General features: G+C 40.2%; 3 protein-coding genes across 4 annotated transcripts in view; all 3 read right to left on the bottom strand.

The window, feature by feature from the left end:
• Nucleotides 1-104: 104 nt before the first annotated feature.
• On the bottom strand, nucleotides 105-11239 carry LOC125887325 (probable polypeptide N-acetylgalactosaminyltransferase 8). Its single transcript, XM_049574033.1, has 12 exons — nucleotides 10985-11239; nucleotides 8668-8736; nucleotides 5676-5910; nucleotides 5279-5445; nucleotides 4948-5131; nucleotides 4355-4552; nucleotides 3679-3793; nucleotides 3393-3578; nucleotides 1264-1401; nucleotides 695-790; nucleotides 436-603; nucleotides 105-280 (listed from the first exon to the last, which is right to left on the bottom strand). The coding sequence occupies exons 1-12, from the start codon at nucleotides 11016-11018 to the stop codon at nucleotides 146-148; spliced, it is 1725 nt and encodes a 574-aa protein (XP_049429990.1). The 5' UTR covers nucleotides 11019-11239; the 3' UTR covers nucleotides 105-145.
• A 495-nt stretch (nucleotides 11240-11734) lies between these two features.
• ndufa9a (NADH:ubiquinone oxidoreductase subunit A9a) lies at nucleotides 11735-19052 on the bottom strand. Its single transcript, XM_049575207.1, has 11 exons — nucleotides 18922-19052; nucleotides 17667-17840; nucleotides 17154-17251; nucleotides 16725-16816; nucleotides 16429-16570; nucleotides 16169-16271; nucleotides 14643-14713; nucleotides 14061-14137; nucleotides 12481-12576; nucleotides 12122-12188; nucleotides 11735-12001 (listed from the first exon to the last, which is right to left on the bottom strand). Exons 1-11 carry the CDS (start codon nucleotides 18974-18976, stop codon nucleotides 11831-11833), a joined length of 1146 nt encoding a protein of 381 aa, XP_049431164.1. The 5' UTR covers nucleotides 18977-19052; the 3' UTR covers nucleotides 11735-11830.
• A 1200-nt stretch (nucleotides 19053-20252) lies between these two features.
• dyrk4 (dual-specificity tyrosine-(Y)-phosphorylation regulated kinase 4) overlaps nucleotides 20253-22234 on the bottom strand; it is a 35033-nt gene continuing 33051 nt past the window's right edge. For both annotated transcript variants that reach the window (XM_049574951.1, XM_049574952.1), the window contains one exon: nucleotides 20253-22090. In XM_049574951.1, the coding sequence (XP_049430908.1) occupies nucleotides 21825-22090 (266 nt within the window). In that variant the 3' untranslated portion in view covers nucleotides 20253-21824. The remainder of the gene's footprint in view (nucleotides 22091-22234) is intronic.

Here is a 22234-nt window from a genome sequence, read left to right as displayed (position 1 = left end):
TGACACAAAACCAAACTCAGTCGGTCAAAGCTTGGCAGATTTTTTTTTTAATTCATTTTTTATAAATCACTTTAAAAAAAGTAAATAAGATCCAGTTTGCCATTATGCTTTGTTCATACATTGTAACTTCACTTCAAGCACCAAACTAAAAACTTGTGATAACATGTTCAATCTTCCAGCTCTGTCCACTGCACTGCCGAATGATGAGCTTATAGTTATAGTTGTCTCCTTGGGTGACTTCAAGACATCTCTTTGTTGCTTTGTTTATGATCGCCTGGCCCTGCAAAGTTTGACCAAGACAGAGAGAGAGAATTTATGAGATGGTAGCATAAATGCACCTATGTGAGTTTGGCTCCTCCTACTGGTAGTGTCCAAAACATCACTGTCAGGAGTTAAAGCAGAGTACAACCACATTGTTGCCAGCTGAGGTCTTACTTGTTTGAAGTCCCAGTGCATGTGTTGTCGGTTTAGTTTTGCCAGCTGACACTCCTGCAGAGTGGGAGTGCTGCCAGAGCCTGGATCAACCAAACACTGGTTACTGTAATATTTGTGAGATTTAATTCCCCCGACGATGATTTCACCATCTGTGTTGTAGAAGCAGTGCTGGTGAAAAGAAAAGGTTATGATTTAATATTGTGATTTATTTTATCATTGTCATTTTAGTATATTTTTCCTGTCTGTCTTCTTAGATCACCTGTGGCTGCTGGAAGTGGCAATCAAACAGGATGGGGGTGTTTCCTGGGACGACTCCCTGGTCCAAACAGTGGCTCCTAAAAAGGGTGCTCTGCAGCTGCACAGGTCAGTGTCATGTCAAGAGAGTTATTTATTCGCTTTGTGATTAGCCACTATGTGAACATTCACTGGTGTTTAAATGTTTTATGTCCTATCACAGCATTAAGCATGGGTATAAATTCAGGGCTTTATCACAGGATGTTTCATTGCTACATGTCAGACACGTGCACAAATAGACCCCAGCTGGTCCTTAAAGACCTGCCCTTTTGGCCTCTGAGTAGATAAGTGCCCCTTTTGCACTTTCTTTTATTTCTGGTCTTAATTTAATATTTTAGTTCAATCAGGAACACTTTAGTCAATGAAAAATCTTTTTCCATTTGCAGTATTATATCTGGTGGTACAGTATGGCTCTGATTAGAAACACTGATATGATACGACATATGTGTATGTATTTAAAGCTCACTCATATAGTACTCACACGAAAATATAAACTGTTACATCAGCAGATTAATGACTGAAAATGTCCCTTACCACACCATAGCCCAAGATGTTATCCCATGTTTCCAGGCTTGGGTAAACATTGTCCAGGTACCACTTGAAAGGTTTACATTTCAGCTTTTCTTTGAGCTTCTTCCTCTCGGACACGTCACCAATGTCGATTCCATGATTCTGTGTGTCATAACAGTATCAGAAGGTGCATGAACAGTGCATTTAGGTAAAATCTACACATCATAAACCATAAATCTTGTATTCACGAAGCTGAGCAAATGAATGTGGAAACACTGGCTCTAATGGCAGCTTTTAATGTAGTTCTTGTGAAGGTGACATTTTGGCCTCAGGTGGAAAAAAAGTAAAGAGATGCTGTGATGTATTTTGACTTGTCATAGTAGGAAAAGCACACATGTTACTGACTTACAAAACATTGTGTCCCATTCTAAAACAATATTATTGATAGCTGTGTTCTATTAAAGTTTCCCAGTAAGCTGTGACAGTGAGCCAGCATGCACAGTCCAGGATCCCGAAACTGAAGCAGCTAAATGGAATTCAGCCATCATTCATTTTGTTATTTACATCTGTGCATAGGTGTCATTACGAGGGGTACATGGACGTTTTTTGTCCCCATCACTTTTTAAAAGCATAATATGTTAAACATGTTTTGAAAAATAGCTTGCAAAAGGAAATGTTAACAAATGAGTATGCTTTAAGAAAGGTTTTCACAATAATATAACACACAATGCAATCTAAATATAGAAGAAACAAATGTGCATTGTCCAAAAAAGTAACGTAAGCTCCATTAGCCATGGTGTTTCTAAAGCGACGCAAAAATGTGCATACACTGATCAGTAGATTTAACAAATTCTTCACCCAGTTTCTTCTTGTCCAGTTTTTTCATTCTCTCTTTGTGAACATGTCATCACATGAACTATTAAAGACCAGGGGTTTATAAATTAAATGAAAAGAATTAATGTGTCATTGACCTGAATATGTGCCACATGCACATTTAAAGAGATTACCTTCCTAAACAAAAGACACAGAAGAGGAGAGAGAGGTTGTGTTGACTAGCAGGGTTAACAAATAAATGAGAAAAGTTAACTTAGAGCAGAATAAATATTTGAAAGCAATCCAGACTGCCTGAGAGCCTAACTGCATTATATTCTATTATATTTTGCTATTTTTAATTGTCACCTGGCACCTGAATTATGTGTTTCTCCTTACAAAAATAAAAATATTTTCACCATAAATTGATGCATTAAATTCGCCAGCATGCAGGAAATGAAGTGTTTGATGCTCTAAATTTTCTGGGGGAGGATCCCCAGATCCCCCACTTCAAAAAACTGTCCCCCTAACTAATGTTGAAACAAAACCTTTGCAGGAGCCTAGGCCCTTTTGATGCTCAACCTGTCATAATTGCCTCCCCTTACCTCATAGTGATCCCACCATTACATGCCATGTATCCCTACCACTTTTCAGGATAAAGGATGCCCTTGCATCTGTGCTTCCTCTACTGTGAAATGTCAAAATGTTTGCTGTGACAAGGCCTGTTACCTTTGCAGCAGTGAAAGGTATTGGTAAACTGCCTTCATTTGTGTATTTAGCAATAATATTAGAGGTTTTGAACATAATAAACATATAAATGGATGGTGGAGAAGTTTCTATTTTGATACTTTTTCGCACTGTGACAATTTTTTACCATTGAATTGTTGCCAGATTGTTACGGACACAAGGTAAATATGGTGGAGGATGATATATATATTTCTAGAAATTCCTTTGAGGATTATGCAAGAAATGGGAGTTTTATGGGAGAAAAGGACAGCCATTAAATACAGTAAAACCTGGAAAAAAGGGGGGAGCTGGCAGGTATGGAAAATGTACCAAGTAGCAAATTGTGACACTCCCTTGTTTCAACCAGGTAGCTGTGACTCAACAAGCAATATACAGTGTGCAGATGAAATAATATGGATATAGGCTCACAGCCAGCTGTTCAGTGATGCCGGGGACATTGAGCTGCTGGCTGTGAGCCTACATTTTATTTGCTATGAGTGTTTTCCAATGCCTTTCTTCTGGTTGATTACATTCCTCCCTCAGTTAGCTGCTGTATAAAATACTATAATGTTCATACACTGAAAATAAACTCTGACAGCATAAATCATTGTGCCAACCTCTAGAGGAAGGTTCCAGGCAATGTGCACGTTCCTCTTGTAATCATCCAACCAGATATCTGCAACCCTCAAGGCGTTTCTCCTCATGGAAGGGTTGAGATCAGGTGCGTACGGTTTATATGCCCTCTCAATGTGAGCTATCCTGGAGCAAGGCACAACCTCTACACTCCCCCCACACAGCCACACCTGAGCAGTCAAGACACAGATCAGATAGTTAGAGATGATCACCCAAATCTTCAACCTTTAGATGATTTAAATTATGCACCAAATTCTTCTTATTACTCACACGAATCCCAAGTTCAACATTTTCTCCTCCGTAAATTGTCATTCCACCATCAAGCCCTCCGATTTCTTCAAGGAAGACCCTGTCTGCTGCAAAGATTCCCATAACAGAGGGACTCCTGTCCAGAAGAAATAGTGTCACTAATCTTGTGAGAGAATTTCTACTGTCTAAAAATGCACTCTTAATTTTGCATGTTATTTTGTTACTACACAAAATTTTTTTTTTTTTACAGAGAAACACCTTAATATGTGACCTGCAGATTAATTTACAGCCTGATAAATTCCCTGTATGATCAATCATTTAGTTTGAGATAAGATTGCTAACACCCAGACCCAAGGTTGGAAAGATTTCATCACTTTTCCCCTGAAACTCTTGGAATTAATTAAACCTAGTGAGGAACATAACATCAGACACAGCACCACATGCAATATTTTACTGTGGTAGAGGATTCAATTTTCCACTAGCCCTACTGCAAATGTGTTAACACAAGTGCTTCACAGGATCAAAAACAGCTGAATGCTCTTTTGTGTGTGTGTCTTAAGTCAAATTGTAGTGCCAAAGCAACCAACCAGTTCCTGACAAGAGCTATTAAACTTCAAATCTCCTCTTAACAAGGGTCCGGTGTTATCATCCTGCTCACAGTAATCTGGCTGAGGAAAATATTGTGTGTTCCACATACTTTCCAGGCTGCGATTCATCCCCCATCTTCAACCACTTTTGCCCAAAGGACTCGTACAGGCACCACAAATTCCAGTCAAAGCCATGAGCAGCCGTTATATATCTCTCCATATGTAAGTCATCAAAATGGACCTTGTTGAATGTAGGGGACACCACCACTGTCCTGTCGGCTTTGATCCTGGCCAGCAGAGGCTCTGCCCTGGTGAAGAAAACAGAAATGAGAAAGTACAATGACCGAAAGAGGACGAGTGAAATAAATAATCTTCAACAGTATCATAACAGGAACTTAAAGATAGAGTCAGCAATTCTGGAGAGAGATTGTTGATAGAGGTACGTCCCTGCCATCTACCTTTCTATTTACACATCCACGACCTTTTCCCTGTCCTGTTTCCCATTTACAGAGCCAGGGCAGTGTGTTGACACAGTGTACACAGAACGGACAGCTTGCTGACCGTGAGGAGGTATTCGCTAAATCTGAAAAAAAGTGTATTGGATAAGAACTGCTGACTGCACCTTTAAGGCAGTGAGGGACCTGAACTTAACAACTGTTAATTTACGGTTGCTTCCCTTTCTTTATTTGAAACATGTACATACCATCCCTCTGTAGCTTCAATGTGGGCATCCAAAATGGCCACAACATCAGCTGTGGCCTGCTTCCAACCAGAGATCCGGGACTGGGACAAGCCCATTTGTCGCTCATGCCACACTTTCTTTATGAGCCCAGGCCTCTCTTTGTTAATCTGACCTATGTAGTCCTGCAACGGCTTCCCAAGGTCATCTGAAAATGCAGTCCACAGTGAAATCTATAAATAAAGGATTATGAATGACTATAACAGCTATACGAATTGTATATAAAAACTCAACGTAGCAGTGAGTACCTTGCTAATAAGAGGAATAGTTGATGACGATAGTTGATAAAACTTACTGTAAGTGCTGTAGTCATCCACTAGAATGATTTCCCTCAGCAGGTGATTTGGAGTGTGGGTGATGATGCTCTGTACCGCCCTTTTAATGATAGAAAGAGCCTCGTTTATGTAGATCAGTACCACGCTGATGGTTGGCAGGTCCCTGGGATAGTTCTTCATCAGACATCTAAATGGTGAAATGTAGTGACAGGTGCAAAAATCTGGTTAATGTATCAGTCACTCGGTTCTCAAGCAGAAGTGGACTGCAGAGAGAAAGATGGAAAGGATGCCCCCATTATGAACTATTGTGTATTATGAGCAATTGCTTGAGGTGGCTTGGCATCAGAAGATGAAGAGACTGAAAATCAGATTACTGCAAATGTAAAGTTCAAACCCCCGTTCATGAACAAAAGTTACCTGCTGTCTCTTGTATCTGGGAGCTTCCTGTCCAGTGGCAGCCGGTTACTCAGGAAGACATTGTATCCATAAATCTTAAACAGAGCTTCAGCCTCCTTCTGTTCCTCCTTTGACAGGCCATCGCCCCACTTGGCAAACAGCACGGAGTTTGGATACAACTTTGGCATCACAACCTTCTCTTTTTCTTGGTCCACATTGTCGGAGTTCTTCTGACCAGATGCTTCTATCAGCTTTGCTTTAGTGGATGAGAGTTCATGGAAAGACAGACAAGGTTGGAAATGGAAATTATAAACAGTGTCAGTAAAATGGAGTTACAGAGTCTGTCAGTTGAAACGGAGATAAAAGGATTGGAAAAATTGTCAAAGGCAAACACTCTTCTTTTTTTTTTTAAAGATTATTTTTTGGGCGTTTTGCCTTTAATGGACAGGACAGTGTGAGAAGTGGGGGACAGAGAGAAAGTGGGGGGATGACATGCAGCAAAGGGCTGCAAGCCGACGCCCCAGGCACACACTCTTCTAATACTTTCTCATTCTGATCAAATCTAGTACAGTGAGAGCCAAATTCTCCGCTGGTGTTTTCCCACACCAGTTCGACTGCTGAACTGTTGGTGACTCTAAATTGGCCGTAGGTGTGAATGTGAGCGTGAATGGTTGTCTGTCTCTATGTGTCAGCCCTGTGATAGTCTGGCGACCTGTCTAGGGCGTACCTGACCTCTCGTCAAATGTCAACTGGGATAGGCTCCAGCCCCCCCGCGACCCCCAACAGGATAAGCGGTTATGGAAAATAACTGTATATAATTTATGTTAAGATTCTTTCCTTTAAAAGGTAACTTCAGCATTTTTCAACATGGACCCTATTTTCCCATCATTTTGTGTTTAAGTGATTGATGTGAACATTCATTCTTCTTCATTCATCTTCTAACCGCTTCATCCTCTTGAGGGTCGCGGGGGGGCTGGAGCCTATCCCAGCTGACATCGGGCGAGAGGCTTGATGTGAACAACAATTTTTAAAACTGATCCAATATTGAGAGAAAGGGCTGCAGCCAGCAGGCACACAACAGCCATGTAATCAGATACGGAAATTGTGCGCCGTCGCTTTACATCCATTATAAGTGCTTATTTTTCCCACAAACAGGCTCAGATTTTTATCATGAATGTCTGAAGTGTCTCTTTACTGCTCACTTGATCCAGTCTGTTACTGTGTCTAAGTCTGACTCAAGGAAAAGTCTTTTTCTGGAAACTCACAAGATGTTACTTGTTGCGGGACAATAATGCTGGGAATGCCAGTAACAGTTTGAGACAGTAGTGTTGGGAATAGTTTGTTATATTGGAGTATGAAAAACATAGTTTAGTTAGCCTGGTTCCAGACCATAGACCCCGCCCACTCAACTGAGTAGGCTTGCATCTCTGGTCTGGCATACTGCAATGAATTTGCGATTTATCTCGTCCAAACGCCGGATGGACCAATGAACGCCGGGGGTCTAGCGATTAGCCAATCAGCGCTACGCTGATGTCAAGCTGTACGCCGGTGGGTAACTGGTGAGGATAGCAACAATGGCGACCACTACATATCCTACAGACCACATTAACGATGCTATCGAGGTATTTTGCCACTACTCGCGTTAATGGAGGACCAAATTAAGGAAGCTGCTAAACTGGATTTAACAGCGAAAAATCAAATTCCCTCCCCCTTGTAAATCGCCTTCAATGGAAGCCATGTCAGACTGAAGGTTCTGGGAGCTTCAGTCTGACACTCAGGCTATAGTTTAGTGTTATCTAAGAGATTAGAAAAAGAAAGGGAACAATGGTTCATGTTTTCACATTGCCAAATTGTGCCAACAAAATGCTGTGCCACACTTCACACAGCTCAGACACAATCAAACACACAAGATCAAACAAAAGGTAAAGGAACACTCTGACACTTAATATCTGTGGAAAAACAACTGCCCCATTCATTTACATTTTGGGCACAGCTTGCGGCTGCAGTCACATCAGTCACTTAGACACAAAAACATGGTTTTGAAATTGAGATTGAAAAATGGTGAAGTTACTGACGAAGTTCAAGGAAGTTGGGAAGTTAAAATCCTGCATTCAAAATGCCCGGTTATACTGTCCATTAATGAACACCTCCCAGCTGATCAGAATTCTCACTGTGTGTGTGTGTGTGCTGTGTATGCTTCAAACGTATGTTTGAAATGAGTGCAAAATTTAAGGACAAACATAAGTAAAAATCGGATACTGAGTGTCAACCTGATTCCATCCATCCATCCATCCATCCATTTTCTAATCACTTATCCTCTTGAGGGTTGCTGGGGAACTGGAGCCTATCCCAGCTGACATTGGCAGGGTACACCCTGGACAGGTCGCCAGACTATCGCAGGGCTGACACATAGAGACAGACAACCATTCACGCTCACATTCACACCTATGGACAATTTAGAGTCATCAATTAACCTGCATGTCTTTGGACTGTGGGAGGAAGCCAGAGTACCCTGAGAAAACCCACACTGACACAGGGAGAACATGCAAACTTTACACAAAATGTATCCCCCACCCCGGGGTTCTAACCAGGTGCCTTCTTGCTGTGAGGTGACAATGCTAACCACTGCACCACCTGCCTGCCTCATAAATAATCACTGTTAACCTACATGTCAAGTAGGCCTACATAGATTGTCAGTAAGATTGTGAAGAATCAAAAGTCTGAAAAGTTGATAAATGCTAAAATATGCAAACATTTATTTGCATTTTAAGGTGAATCACTTGCAGATATCTACATTTACAATGTGGAGCTTCTGTATACACTCAGCAATTTCTTTGAAGCCCATTCTTGCTTGTGCAGGAGTTGGCAATGAAAATGTCTTCCTGTTGGATTACTTTACAGGTCTTTAATATAATAAGTTAACTTCATTCCAAATCCATTAATACAATTACAAAGCCAGAACTTTACACAGACCTTTAAGTCTTTTTGCAGTTGCTTCTACATTGCTACTCACCCAGCTTGTTGAGGCTCTTTTCAATCCTGTCAAGTTTCCTCTCCACGACCTCTTGATCTGTGACTCCTTCTGGAAAAGATTTGTCCGTTCTCCAACTCATGATCATGTAAATGATGTTCAGAACAAGTAAAAAGGCTCCAATTATTCCAGCTTTTCGCACGTATGTCTTCATTGTTTTTTCTCACACCGGATCACTTAAGTGTCATTCTGTCCTGTACGCCTGCAGCTTTACAGCTCAAATTGAACAATAAATCACATCTTATCTTAAGTTAGTTTTCTTTTGGCAAACACATGGCCCATCCCACATGAGATTACAAGACACTACCATTTTACAAAACATACATCTTCCATTAATACATAGGCTAAAAAGCAGAACAAGAGCAAAAAACGAAATCTCTCCCAGGCAAGTACCCAGCTCTGAATGTTTCATATGTGAACAGCCAACTCAGTCTTTGTGCAGCATTCATATTTACAAATGATTTTATCTTATAAAGTATCTCAAAGATAACATTCCCAGCCATATGCACGTTAAATGACTTTCAATTTAGAGTTGTTTAAAATCAACAAAAGAGCACAACTGAGTGCGGCCGACCTGAGAACAGTCAACAAACTGCTTTTAAGGGAAACTACAAAACCTCATAGTACACTGCTGGTGTGAGGCTGTAGAGGTGGACTAACCCTATCAAGCTGACAATATAATAAAGTTTTCAAAGTACATGTCACATATTTACAAAGCACATTCAGTCTCTTCTGATGTGAGCATGCTTTATGGTTTTACAGCATGTAGTATCTTTGGCGTCAATGGCAGCCTTGATTCTACATGGGGCAGTCTTTATTACTTGTTCTGTGTAAGTAAAGTATATTACTGGAACTATCATTGCACAGTGTGTACACTGAATACATATTACACATGGATTATGGTCCTATCTGTCATCTCTGTTCTGTGCTTATTTATGTAATAATCTTTTCCCAGGTAGCAGTTTTCCTGCAAACTGCAGCAGGGTTTAGTATCACTGATACATGACACGCACCTTCAGCCTTTGTGGTTGGGATTGTGTGTTTCTGTGTGTTCTGTAAATGTCTATTGGGGTGAACATGAAGAACAGGGGAACACTTTCTGGGTGCATTTCATCATGCTAACCTATCACCTTGCACCCTTCACCCTCCATCTCTGCCATGAGAGATGCCAGCGGGACGAAACGTGAGGACAGAGGAGCTGACATCAGTTACTTATGACGTATGTATCTCTGGCAAGTGGTCTGGTGCGAATGTCCGCAGAGCCACTTATTTAAAAACAATCTCAAAACCTTACAGTATCCTTACAGATAGCCTATAGGTCTATAAGAGTGTGACATAATAAGAGGCCTTCATCCACTTACATATGTCAATTTTTTAACAGAACTGATTAGTATTATGGGTGAATATAACCTTGAGTCACTTTTATACCGTGTTATGGTTCTTTGCTATATTTCTATGACAAAAATATGTTGCCAAGTAAAAATAATTTAGAAACTTTGAACCTTCAGACACAGCAAGAACCCCAGCCTCGCTCTGATGACATGTTCAGGTCTTGGTTATTTGTTTTTAAATAGTCAAATCCATTTATCAGTTCAGTTATTGATTCATTAAATCAAAAATGTAACCTTTTGCTCTTCATCAATAAAGATCATCCAACTTTCCTTCCATGCTGTCCCTGTTCTTTTGTCGCATGTTTCCTTGGTGCCATATTGTTTACAATGGGCGTATGTGTATAACAGTTATGGCTGATTCTGGACTATTGTGGCTTACATGAACTCACTGCATCATCTTTATTATTTTTTCAGTGACAAAAATTACTATAAATGTCTGTAGTATAACAGGGTGGTGCACAATAGCATAAGCCATGATTTTATGTCACCAGGTAGCCTAAAAACATGCTGGTTTCACTTCAGAAAAATGATTTAATACATTACATACTCACCCAAATCCCCTTCCCATAAAAAATAAAGTGTATTGTGAAAATATTTTCATTATGAGTCAAACAATTAACAAAATGCAACATGCTATAACCAATTTTGTTGATACACACTTACTGCTTCAGCTGCAGCACTCTTACTACCAAAAAGAGATGATCAACATGCAACGTCTTTCCTCGAAGTACTGGGACCAGTGCATTTATGAATCTTGGCTCTCATACTACTTATCTCTGACCAATAAAAATGATTGTTTCATGTAAAGCCCATTTATATTAACAATGTTAGTTAACATGTTTGGTGACTGGCTAGAGCCACAGATGTACGACCTTAGTTGTCCCATTTTACCTCATGTTCCAAATTACCTGACTTCCTGTTACTGTTATCACACTTTGCCATGATCTCTCAGCCAATCGGGATGCCACTGCAATTTTTTACATCTGCTCTTTCTTGTGCTACTGTCAGCCGTCATTTTAGGCAGAATCTTCGCACCCTACTCCACCCCGGTCGCCTCCAGCAATCGTATCCAGAGTCCAGGTCAAGCTCTCAAAGACTCATTCCTCTACTCATCCAGATCATTGGCACTTCTCCATCTTCCTCTCATCTCATCTTCACCACCTCTACCACCACCAGTGTCTAGACCCCGGGGGGGTTCCCTATTCAACTATGGATTCTTCACCCTCCTTAAATCAAACCATCTCTACGGGGTCTAATCGCCAAAGACTTTCCACATTCTTATTCATTTGTTCACATTAATAAATATTCTTTTACCATAAAAATGTGTCTCCTGATTTAATTATCTGTAGATCACTATACATGACACTTCAAAGTAAGCACTGTGAGAGTAAGCACATGTAAGTCACATAACCCCAATAAAATCACACCTGGGTTTCCTCATTCAAAGCTTCTCCACAGGCCTCCTCTCTCCTCAAGTGCATTTAACGGATTGGAAGCTTCTCTATGATGGCAGAGAGGGAACCATTTCCATGTCACAGGAGAGAAGAGGCAAGGAGGGATAAGTTAGAAAGATGTAAAAGGACTCTGTATCAGCTCTGTAAGGTTAAAATCATATCTAATGAAAACAACATGGAACAAACAAGAACAACATTCAACACTTGGAGGATATTTTTTTATTTATGTACAGAATATAATTAAAGACCAAACAATCAGAGGTATTAACATCCCCTGGCTTCCCTGGTGCCATTTGTAGTTTAATAGTTGACGGTCTTGGCTGGCTTTGCCTCATCCAAGTCGGCTTCAAGGTAACGGAATCCACGATGGCGACGCAGGATCTCGATTGCCTTTTGTTCTACAGTGGTAGGAGTGATACCGAGGTCTTCCAGACCAGGAAGTCCTGGGTACTTCATGTCTGTTTCGTGAAACTGGAAAAGAAAAGAAAAGCACAGTATAGATTTAGTGTTAGCTAATGAGGCTCCACAGGTGGTGGGACAATTTTCAAAACCTCAAGTTTTAAGTTACACCAACAGTCTTGGGTGTCTTACCCTGTCGACTTTGTCTGGGCTGGTCCAGGGGTCAAATGGGTTCATTGTGAAAAACCGAGCAGCAAGGCTGATGAGAAAAACAGAAATGAAGACATTATTTTACAATGGTATAGAACAACTGCACCCAAGAGATCCATGTACAGGTTTTCATCGTGCTTTAATATTATTGCACACATGCAATTAAAGGTATACTATTCATAAACTGTCGGGGTACTGTTAGCACACACGCTCACCAGTAAATTGGTTGGGTTTGGTGTGTTTGATTGTTTGAGTAAGTTACATAAAACATACCTTGTTTCTGTAAAAAAAAAAAAAAAAAAAAAAAGTTAAAAAAAAACCCAGACATGTAAAGCACTTACTGATAGAGTGGGCGGGGCATGGGGTAGGGCACGAAAGGTCTGTGCGCCACAGCGTAGATGTACTCTACCAGGTCATGAAGGAGGTAACGGTTGGGACTAGACGACAAGAAAACAGGACAAAAACAGTTTATGAAGCAGAGTCCTCATCATGTGAATGTGTGCTCACATGTGATACAAAGACAGAACATGAACCACAGACCAACATGTATTGACACAAGGCTTCCTGTCTTTAACAGACTACTTCTGTGCAGGCACTGCACGCAAACAAGGGGCCTCATTCACCAATATCTTCCTTAAATTTGTTCTTCTTCTTAAGAAAAGTCAGACAGATTCACAGTGTGTTCTTGAGCAGCAGAATTGTTCGCACCTGTGTTCTTAACATAATGAATCCCATTGTCCTTGTAAGTGACAGTGCATGTCGGTTGATCCTAATTAGCATAGGTAAATGCCTGCAAATCCCCATAGAAGGACATGAGACTGCAGGGCCGTGTGAACACAGGGAGACTGGAGAAGTAAAGTTTAGAGAAACGAGAATTCTAAAGAGGGTGGAATACTGGACTTCTGTTTTGAAGTGGAGGTGCCTCTGCAGAAAGAACACCAGGCTAATGAGCTATCATATCTACTAGTGTCAGGAGTGGATATTTCATGAAACAAACCAATGCATGGGATGCTAAAAATGTGTAAAGGCCAATTTCCACCAGATGCGTGTTGGTTGCGTCTGCGCTCCGGCATGACAGCGGAGCCGATAGGATTCCATTCTAGTCAATGTGTGTGTTTCCACCCGCTGTGGCTGTGCTGCGTTCCGGCTCCGTCTCAGCTCCGGCACTCCGGAGCCTTCCGCAACAGATACGCAGGACTTCTGTTTTTGCCGGACGCCGGAGCACAACGCAGCAATTCAGCACAGAGCAGATCGTGCGGGGCAGGAAGTCGTGCACAGAAACACAATAAAACATCCGGTTAATTTTCAAAATAAAGTACATAGTGTTCACGGCGGATCACATTTCCCTGCACTACACCTTAAAAACTACATAATGGGCAGAGGCAGGCCTGAAGTCAACAGGTCAGAGGTTTTCAGGCGTCATTTCACCCCGTGAACACCATGGACGAGGAGATATTAATCATGGCAGTGCACTGAGATGTCTTCCGGCGGAGCTGCACCGCACCGCACAGCAAACGCAGCCGGTGGGTATTGACAAACGGCGGAGCATGCAGCGGATAACCAGCGCTGCCGTTCCGCAACGGACACGCATCCAGTGGAAATCCGGCGTAACATAAGTAAATGCTGGTGAATATCAGAACCTTCCTGGGTTTTAAGAAGAAATTTATTCTTACTAAAGGTTGGTGAGTGAGGTCCAAGGTCTCTAAATTTTACTTAAAGTCATCCCTGTCTTTAAATCGCACCCATGACTTCATCAGAACACTTTCTTGCTCAGTACAAATTATGGCTGATTGATCTGCTATAAATTAAAGACAACACAGTATTTGTGCTTTACATTATCACTGGTATTAACAATTCAGTATTTCAGCTGGACTCCTTGGCACAGATTTTCAAACAAATTATGTAAATGCTGATCACCTACCCAACTAATACATATGTCTTTCCATTAGCATCAGGGTCCCTGACGGCATTGATGATGGCCTTGGCCACATCCACCACCTGAGGGAGGAAAGAGACGGTTTAGTTGGGCTCATTTCATAAGCACACTCAGCGAGTAGGATTTTCAATGTGTATTATTTCCTTTAGACAAAATGGGACAAGTGTAAAAATGGAAAATATTGGAAACCCAAGTTAATCAGACAATTTGTTTGAAAGTACACTGTGATTGGACATTATCTGCTGTAAGAACGCTTATAGCTAGTCATTTGGCTGGTGACACAAAATTGAACTATGACTCTGATGTCAGCAAACAAGTTTTAGGATTGGCAACAGGACTATTCTGCAGGCACAAATCCAAGAAACATCTCACAACAATCCCGTTGTCAAATGCCAGCACAACCTTCAGTTGGGCCACTAACACAGAATCAGCAGAATGGCTTCATTGTAAATAATCTCACTCGGTGACAGAATGTAATTACAAGCCACACGCAAACATTATTTCTGGAAATTTAGATTGAATACAAGGGAACACATTAAAATAGCTGCTTCCTTTCAACAAACTTACATAAACAGGCTGCTTCACAGTCTTCTTCCCCAGGGATATGAGTGGAACAGCATTGCCAAACCAGCGCATGTCTGAAAAGGATTAAAGCCCCACATTAAATATTCACCGGATAGCTGGCTCTCTGTTAGTACCAAGGGAAACATTTTCAACACTGCTGAACACTGAAGTGGTCAAAACTATAGCAATAGCTCCACTTGTGTCTGTAGAATTTGATGTGGAGGCAACACTGCATTTAATATACAGCACAAGTAAAATTGGAGTGTCTGTGACAGAGCACCAAAAAGAGGCGCAGCAACATTCACAAACACGACCTTATATGTCACATTCCTGTCATTTAGAGTCGGACTGGTTGGTTGATTACAGATTATGACCGCTTTCACAGTCTCTTTCACTGACTACATTTAAATATGTAACAAATGTTCCTATATTCTTTCGAACATGACAATATTCAATATTTGATACAAGTCATTTTCCCATTAAGATGTGGGATATGCCAATATTACTCAGGTTTCAGGAGTATGTTAGGTATATGCGTCTAAAATTGGATTTTTACCACACACACACACACACACACACACACACACACACACACACACACACACACGGCCTCTTGCCTGTTTACAGTCAGCTCTGTGCGTTGTGATGGATACGTTTTACAAACCAATGAGCCAACAGTTTGCAAGGCTGTGGGGTACAGATGCATGCCCAAAAGAAAACTCCAAATTTCTAGTCGGAAGGAGAAACAGTCCTACTTTTAAACATAATGAGAGACTTGGGTATCAATTTTTTGATATGCACAAATATCGCAGCAGTGAACTTTTCAAGAAGGTGGCTGAAGGAATGAAAGAGGGAGACTGTGTGGGCCACCAGATTAATAAAAAAAAATAATCCTATTTTGACACAAAGAAGCAAAATGGCAGGAGCCGTTCCAGCTGTTTCACTGTAGCATATTTTGATGTGATAAAAGACATGTTTGGGCACATTAATCAGAGTATACACTGCTGCATGTCAACGGGAATACTAATCAAATAATAGGGATGTCCCGATCCTGTATCGGCTCCGATCACGTTATTTTTACAAAATCGGAATTGGTAATAAAAGATCGGAGGAATCAAAACAACAAAAACGGCCAGGTTTTTCATCTATGTTGTTCATTGTTGCCTCCGCTTTCCAATGTATAAAGATATAGGCCTTTTGTTTGTTGAAGACAAGAAGAAGATATTGAATTTGTTTACATTTTGTGCTGCTGAACCACTGATATGCTTTTTGGATACTATTTAAATAAAAAACAAACCTTATGGGACAACTTGGATGCATTCTTTTTTATTCTTTCTTAATGCTTTGCAAAGTATCGGATCGGACCCTGTTTCAAAATAAAGGACACGGTATCGGATCGTATGCAAGAAAAAAAATGTGATTGGGACATTCCTATCAAATATTCATTTTCATTTTTTGCGGAATCAGGGCAAAAAATTTGAGTATTTTGTGCATGAAAAAATAGTCACTGACACAAACAGCTGTCTTACTTGCATAATAGTTGAAGAATCTGTCCTCCCTCCCAAAGATCTCAGAGGGCTTCATGATGATGGCTTCAGGAAACTCATCTCTCACTGCTGTCTCTCCTACAGCCTATAGCAAAAGAACATTATACACAATGATCAACTACATTCATACAAGTTAACCTTCACTGGCTTAAAGGCGTGTACACTGTACAACAGAAACACAGATACACTAGTTTGACTGAGTAGAAGAGATGTGCAGCATGTGGAGAAACAGCCCTTGTTACCTTGTTCCTCAGGTATTTGGACGGGCTGCGTATGTCGGCGTTGAGGTGAGACATGTGGACGAACTTTGTGATGCCAGCCTCTCTGGCTGCCCTGGCAATCTGCTGAGGGATGGACACGAAGACGTCCTCGAAGTGATAGTTCCTTTACACCAAAAGAAAAGAAATATTATACACTTTGCACACCCGTTCAGCAATGTCCTCCAATATTCATCCATACCTCATCTTAACGCCAAATCAAAGCTTTATTTTATGTGAACAACATCATATAAAAAATAATTATTCCAGTCTTCACATACTTCGTCTCCCACTCTCTGCCCACTAGGTTGATGACAACATTAGAGTGCTCCAAAGCCCGTTTGATGGAGTCCTTGTTCCTGGCATCCCACTCCTGCAACAAGATAGGCCAGAAACGTGCATTTTCATATATTTCATATTATTGCATTTTCATTTTTTTTTTTAAAAAATATTATCTATTAAGCTTTTTAAAAAAAAAATTTTCCAAGAAAATCCACTGTAAAAATGTTTAAAAAAAAAAAAAAAAAAAAAAAATTCAATAGATGAATAATGTTTCCAAAGTCAGTGAGTAATTGTGTTAACTAATCATGATCCCGGTATTTACCAAAATAATCGTGATTATGACTTTTGCAATAATCAAGTCACCCATTATTCATGAGCGCTACAACATTTCTACAAGATGCCTGTTTGTCCGTATGTACGCATCTTACCATGAAAAGGATTTGTCCAAGATCGGCCATGGGTCTAAAGTACATGACGTCATACTGGTCACAGCGGTGAGGGAGTACAATCTGAGAACCAATCCGACCTGCAGTAAACATAAACATAATGATTATGTAGCTCATGTCAGCCACTGAGATTCAAAACCACAATCTTCACCACCCTTTTCTGGAGACTGCCTTCTACATCAGTTACTGTCGTGGCTGAAACAGGCTTTTCAGATTCTCCTTGAGCAAACTGCTCTCAAATACAATTGGATCCGTGTATCCCATAATTAACTGAATGTAAGTCAAAGTGAGTTGGAGAAAGCGCCGTATGACAACCTCACTGCCACTTGACTTATCCAACATATGTAGGAATTTAGTTTCACATAATTTTGTGGCAAGCAGGTTCCATAATCTCTGCTGTGATACTGACAACCATTCACAATAAAATAAAGGAACTATTAGTGTGCAATAAGCATATCACTGCACATCAGTATTTACACAATATTTCTAACTCACCCAGCCTGTTGACCACGTATCGGCCCAGAAAGCCTGTGGCACCAAACACCGTTGCCGCTATTCCACTGGAGGAGGAGCGTCCTCCTTTCCCTTTGGGGATGAGGGCATGGTGCAGCTTCCTCTGCTGGACTGTGGTGACCGAGGCAGCTGACAGTACAGCAGGAGAGCAGCTACCTGTTGAGAGCAGAGGAACACAAGCAGTGTTTGATCCACATTACCTGTTAGATTACCACATGCTAAAACATTTTTACAGAGGTTTGCAGTGCTCTTAAATTGTACAGCATTATACTAAGAGGTGTTACTGGTGCATATTGTGATTTAACCTTGTTGATATAAATAGAGTTGACTGATATTAGAAATACCTTTTAGAATAACACACAAGCATCACCACAAACAACTGCCTTAAAAATGACCACAGCTGAATAAAAAGCTCTCAATAACTAAAGATTATTAATGCTGACAATGTGACACTGAGCATCTAAATGTTGTGGTATTATATGCCACTATTTATTTTCTTACACACTGCAGACTAGGGCTGGACTTGAGGTGAAGAAATGGGAAACTACTGTATGCACTGACCGGAGGAAAATCAACACAACATGCAAAAGAAGGCATCTAAAAAGGCTGCATGCATCCTAACGAATAATAAAATTGTTAGCAGGAACCTCAGACTTTGTGAGTGGATGAATACCTAAAGAGAGTCAGTTTATGTGAACCATATAGCAGGCAAGAACTAACGCTAGCTTGATGTCACTGTGCAGGTGCATATTATTGTCGGAATAGTTACTGTAGAAACACAGATCAGTGTCAGACATCTGCAGCTGTTGATATATTGCGAGAATAACAACCTACAATGGCGTTAATGTAACCACGTTTGCAAAAACAACAAGTGTTTTGAGCCACTGTAAGAGACGTCACGTCAAGGTAGCTCACTGGTAGGGTAATGGCTAACGCTCAGCCTGACTACACCTATTATTATTCATTTATTCACGCACAAAAAGTGCGGGTTGTTACATGTTATATGTGTCTAATAACATTAGAATTATTCAAAGGACCAACTGTGAGCTAACAGCTAGCTAAAGCCTTTGCTAGCAGGTGGCTAGCCGAGCCTGTTAGCAAGGTCACTGGAGCCGAGTATATGCTCAAACGGTGAGCCTGAGTTACGATGAAATATGCGTATAGATCTGAAACCACAGCATTATACTCTAAGACGTTAATGTAATTATAAAATGCCAACTGTTTGGATATTACTCACTTGTAATCTTTGGAAGGACACTCACAGGACGGCTAACCACCGCTACGGTCGCCATCTTTCCGGCTACGGCATACCGTGTGGGCCAAAATACGTACACTGCGCTGTAGCGTTGCGTGCACTGTAGACAAAAATAAAACTCACAGACAACAGCAACAACATAAAATGTGTGCAGAATGTTTGTTTGTCAACATACAGACACAAGTCTTAGTAACACAACGTCAGGTTTGACGATGAAAAATATTTCTACATGAAATTGTCTGAGACAACATTATTATATGGAAGGCCTGAGAGGACATGTGAGATTGAGTTTTTGAGATCGCAGTAGTTTTCATGGCGGAGACATATCCAACTTAGCTTTATTATTTTGTGGTCATTGAGCAATTTTGTCATAAAATAATGACGTCATAATTTGACATGTGTTTGCATAATGTATGACACTGTCTGTTTTGATACTAGGCATACTGTACCAAGCCCTTTATATAAATAATTAATAAGCATTGACTCACCATTTATTAGTGTGAAACGTGTTATGCATCATTATTAATAAACACTAGCTTTATAAAATTGATTTTTAAATGACTCATGGTTTGCCACATTACTGTTGCATGTAAGATATTTCTCCGCATTTTATATCCAATCCACCTTTTCTGGCATTTTCCAGCATGAGTGGCTTAATGTCAGTCATTGTGATGGGGACAGGTCATAGCATCACATCAGACAGGCTAGTCTTTGTCCAAGAACGGGCAGTTAAACGACATTTAGCCTATCTCTGCTTCCTATAGTCCCATCTCTTAGTTTATGACTGACCCCAAACTGAGGAATCTGGAGTGTGATACCAAAATAATTAATAGATGTAATAATTATTATTTAAAAGCTATTTCAAATAAGTATTTATAATGCACTGGATAACTCAAAGTAAAGAAAGTACAAGCCCCCACCTGTTCCTGCACACAGCAGCAGGTGGCAGCACTGTGCAGCACATGGATGTTACAGCCTCCTGTTAATGTTTGTGATTTGTAAGTGGCACACATATATATCCCTTTTTGTGGCACTCTGCTTACACATCTTTAATTATAGAGAGCAAGGTGAAAACTGCAATTAAACAGAAATAATTGAGAGATGGATTTTACAATTCTAATTTATAAATAAATGTTGTATTTACCGGGCTGTGAAAACTATTACTACACTTTACATTTACAAATGACAGCTATGTCGGCTATGGTCTGATTTAGATTTGAACAATGTGTCAGAGATCCCTCTGCATCATTTCAAGTTACATCACAGAAACCTAAGTTAGGATAAAAATGTTGACATATGAAACAATATGCTCTTTGAAACAACCTTTTATTTCATCATAAAAGACAAAAAGACATAATAATGTATATAACTATACCATAACTCTTCTTATTTCAGCTACAATCCATCCTCTCTGGATCCCTTGTTGCTTTGCTAACAGATAGTGAGGGCATGGGTCTGTATTAAATTTAAATTAGAACTCTGTTGGCGACTAAAGACACAAATCAATTGTAAAAATGTGGTTAAAAATGAAACAATTGTTTCATTATATTCTGTAACATGAGACACAACATAATTTTATTAAAAAAAAGGGGATCCTGGCAGGGTAGTCTGAACCCTTGTCTGTTTGACAGGTAAGAATCCAACGGTTTCTAATCCAGGTGTACACACACAATAGTAAAGTGCAAGATGTCTAATACTGCAAGGCACAAACTATCAATAACAGGATTGTCTTTTTGTTTCTAATATAAAAAAAATGTTCTGAATAACACAGACATACAAAATATCTTCATACAGTAACAACACAACAAGTAAAACCTTGTCTAAACCCTCGACAAATATCTGAAATATTTTTCAAAATATGTTCTGTATTACACATACAAAGGAAATTACAGCAGAAATATATACAATAAAGTCTATTACAAATACATATTTTATGATTGTTCAATTAAAGTGTTAAACAAATATGAAACATAAGATCAAACATAATAAATAAGTGAAATCTCAATTCATCAACTGCATTCTACCATTAAAAAGTGTCTGATGATTATTTCTTTGTTAACATGATTAAAAAAACATTTTTTGGCTCAGCCTTTATTGCACACAATTCTTAAAACATCTTACCATTATGAAAGTAAAGCTAAAATGACTAAAAGAAAGAAGAATAAAGATTTGATCAGTGTTACACCCATGCACCTTTTAAAGTCACCTACTTTGTTTTTTAACATGGAAACTGAGAAGTGTTGTGTTCAAACCTGTTTGTTAAAGATCTCGATGTCCAGCAAAGATTGGGTTTAATAAATATAACAGGAGATAGCAGAAGGTTGTTGCTTTGCTATGAATTAGGGCTTTGACCATTTGAACTAAATCCAACATGTGCATTGTTAGGTGGCAGACATCTTGGTTTCTAAGTTATGACACATTTAAACAAAGTGCCTGCAACTGCATCTTGACTCCTTTGTAAAAAAAAAAAATACAACTGGTTGATTGACTTCACTGTCATACAAACTCAAAGTTCCACAGAACAAAAAAAAAATACACTATGACTGTTTACTTAAATCAATAAATAGAAGATGACCGTCTCTGCTGATGATCATCGTGTCCCCTCCATACAAATATATATCTTGTTCACAGCATGTGGGAACTGGTTTCCACTTGAGCTGATTTCCAACTTGAAACTCAGACTTCTCTGACATGTTTTGTGACGTCATGTAGACACATGACATGAAGGATCTTTAAATTTTCTGTGTGTGCAGTGCCAAACAGTTGCAACTTTCTCTCAGCTGTCCATCTACTTCCACTTCACCATCTCAGTCACTCTCAGGTGGGGAGTGGGACACATCAGTTCCCACCTGTCATGAGTGCAGCAGCACGATTCCCTTTGCCTGTTACATGATAGGGGGCAAACACTGGCTATCTTTTCCCTCTGTGCCCACTTCCTCCTGAGGTTTGATGATGATGTGAACGGGCCTCTCCCCACCTCCTTCTTGCTGCTTGGTTTCCGTGGAGAGCTTGCCCTCATTCTCACAAACCTCCTCCTCCGCTGAGGCCCCGATGGGTCGCAGACGCTCGGCAGGGGCCATCTTTGTTCCTGTTGCTGAACCGTCTCTCTTCTGCTTGTCATTGGTGGTGCTCTCTGAGCTGACCTTCTCCCCTGTGCCATGGAAACAAAAGAACATTAAATGTCAGCTCAAGGTGAACACAAAACAACCCTGCTGGTATGTCTGCTGCTATGGCATCAGCTAATAGTTGGTGAGTGTGAGCAGCATGTACCTGCTCAACCTGAACCGTACCAATG

Source organism: Epinephelus fuscoguttatus, linkage group LG4, assembly GCF_011397635.1.
Source record: "Epinephelus fuscoguttatus linkage group LG4, E.fuscoguttatus.final_Chr_v1".
NCBI classification, from domain to species: domain Eukaryota; kingdom Metazoa; phylum Chordata; class Actinopteri; order Perciformes; family Serranidae; genus Epinephelus; species Epinephelus fuscoguttatus.
This window is presented reverse-complemented; position numbering and strand designations above follow the sequence as displayed.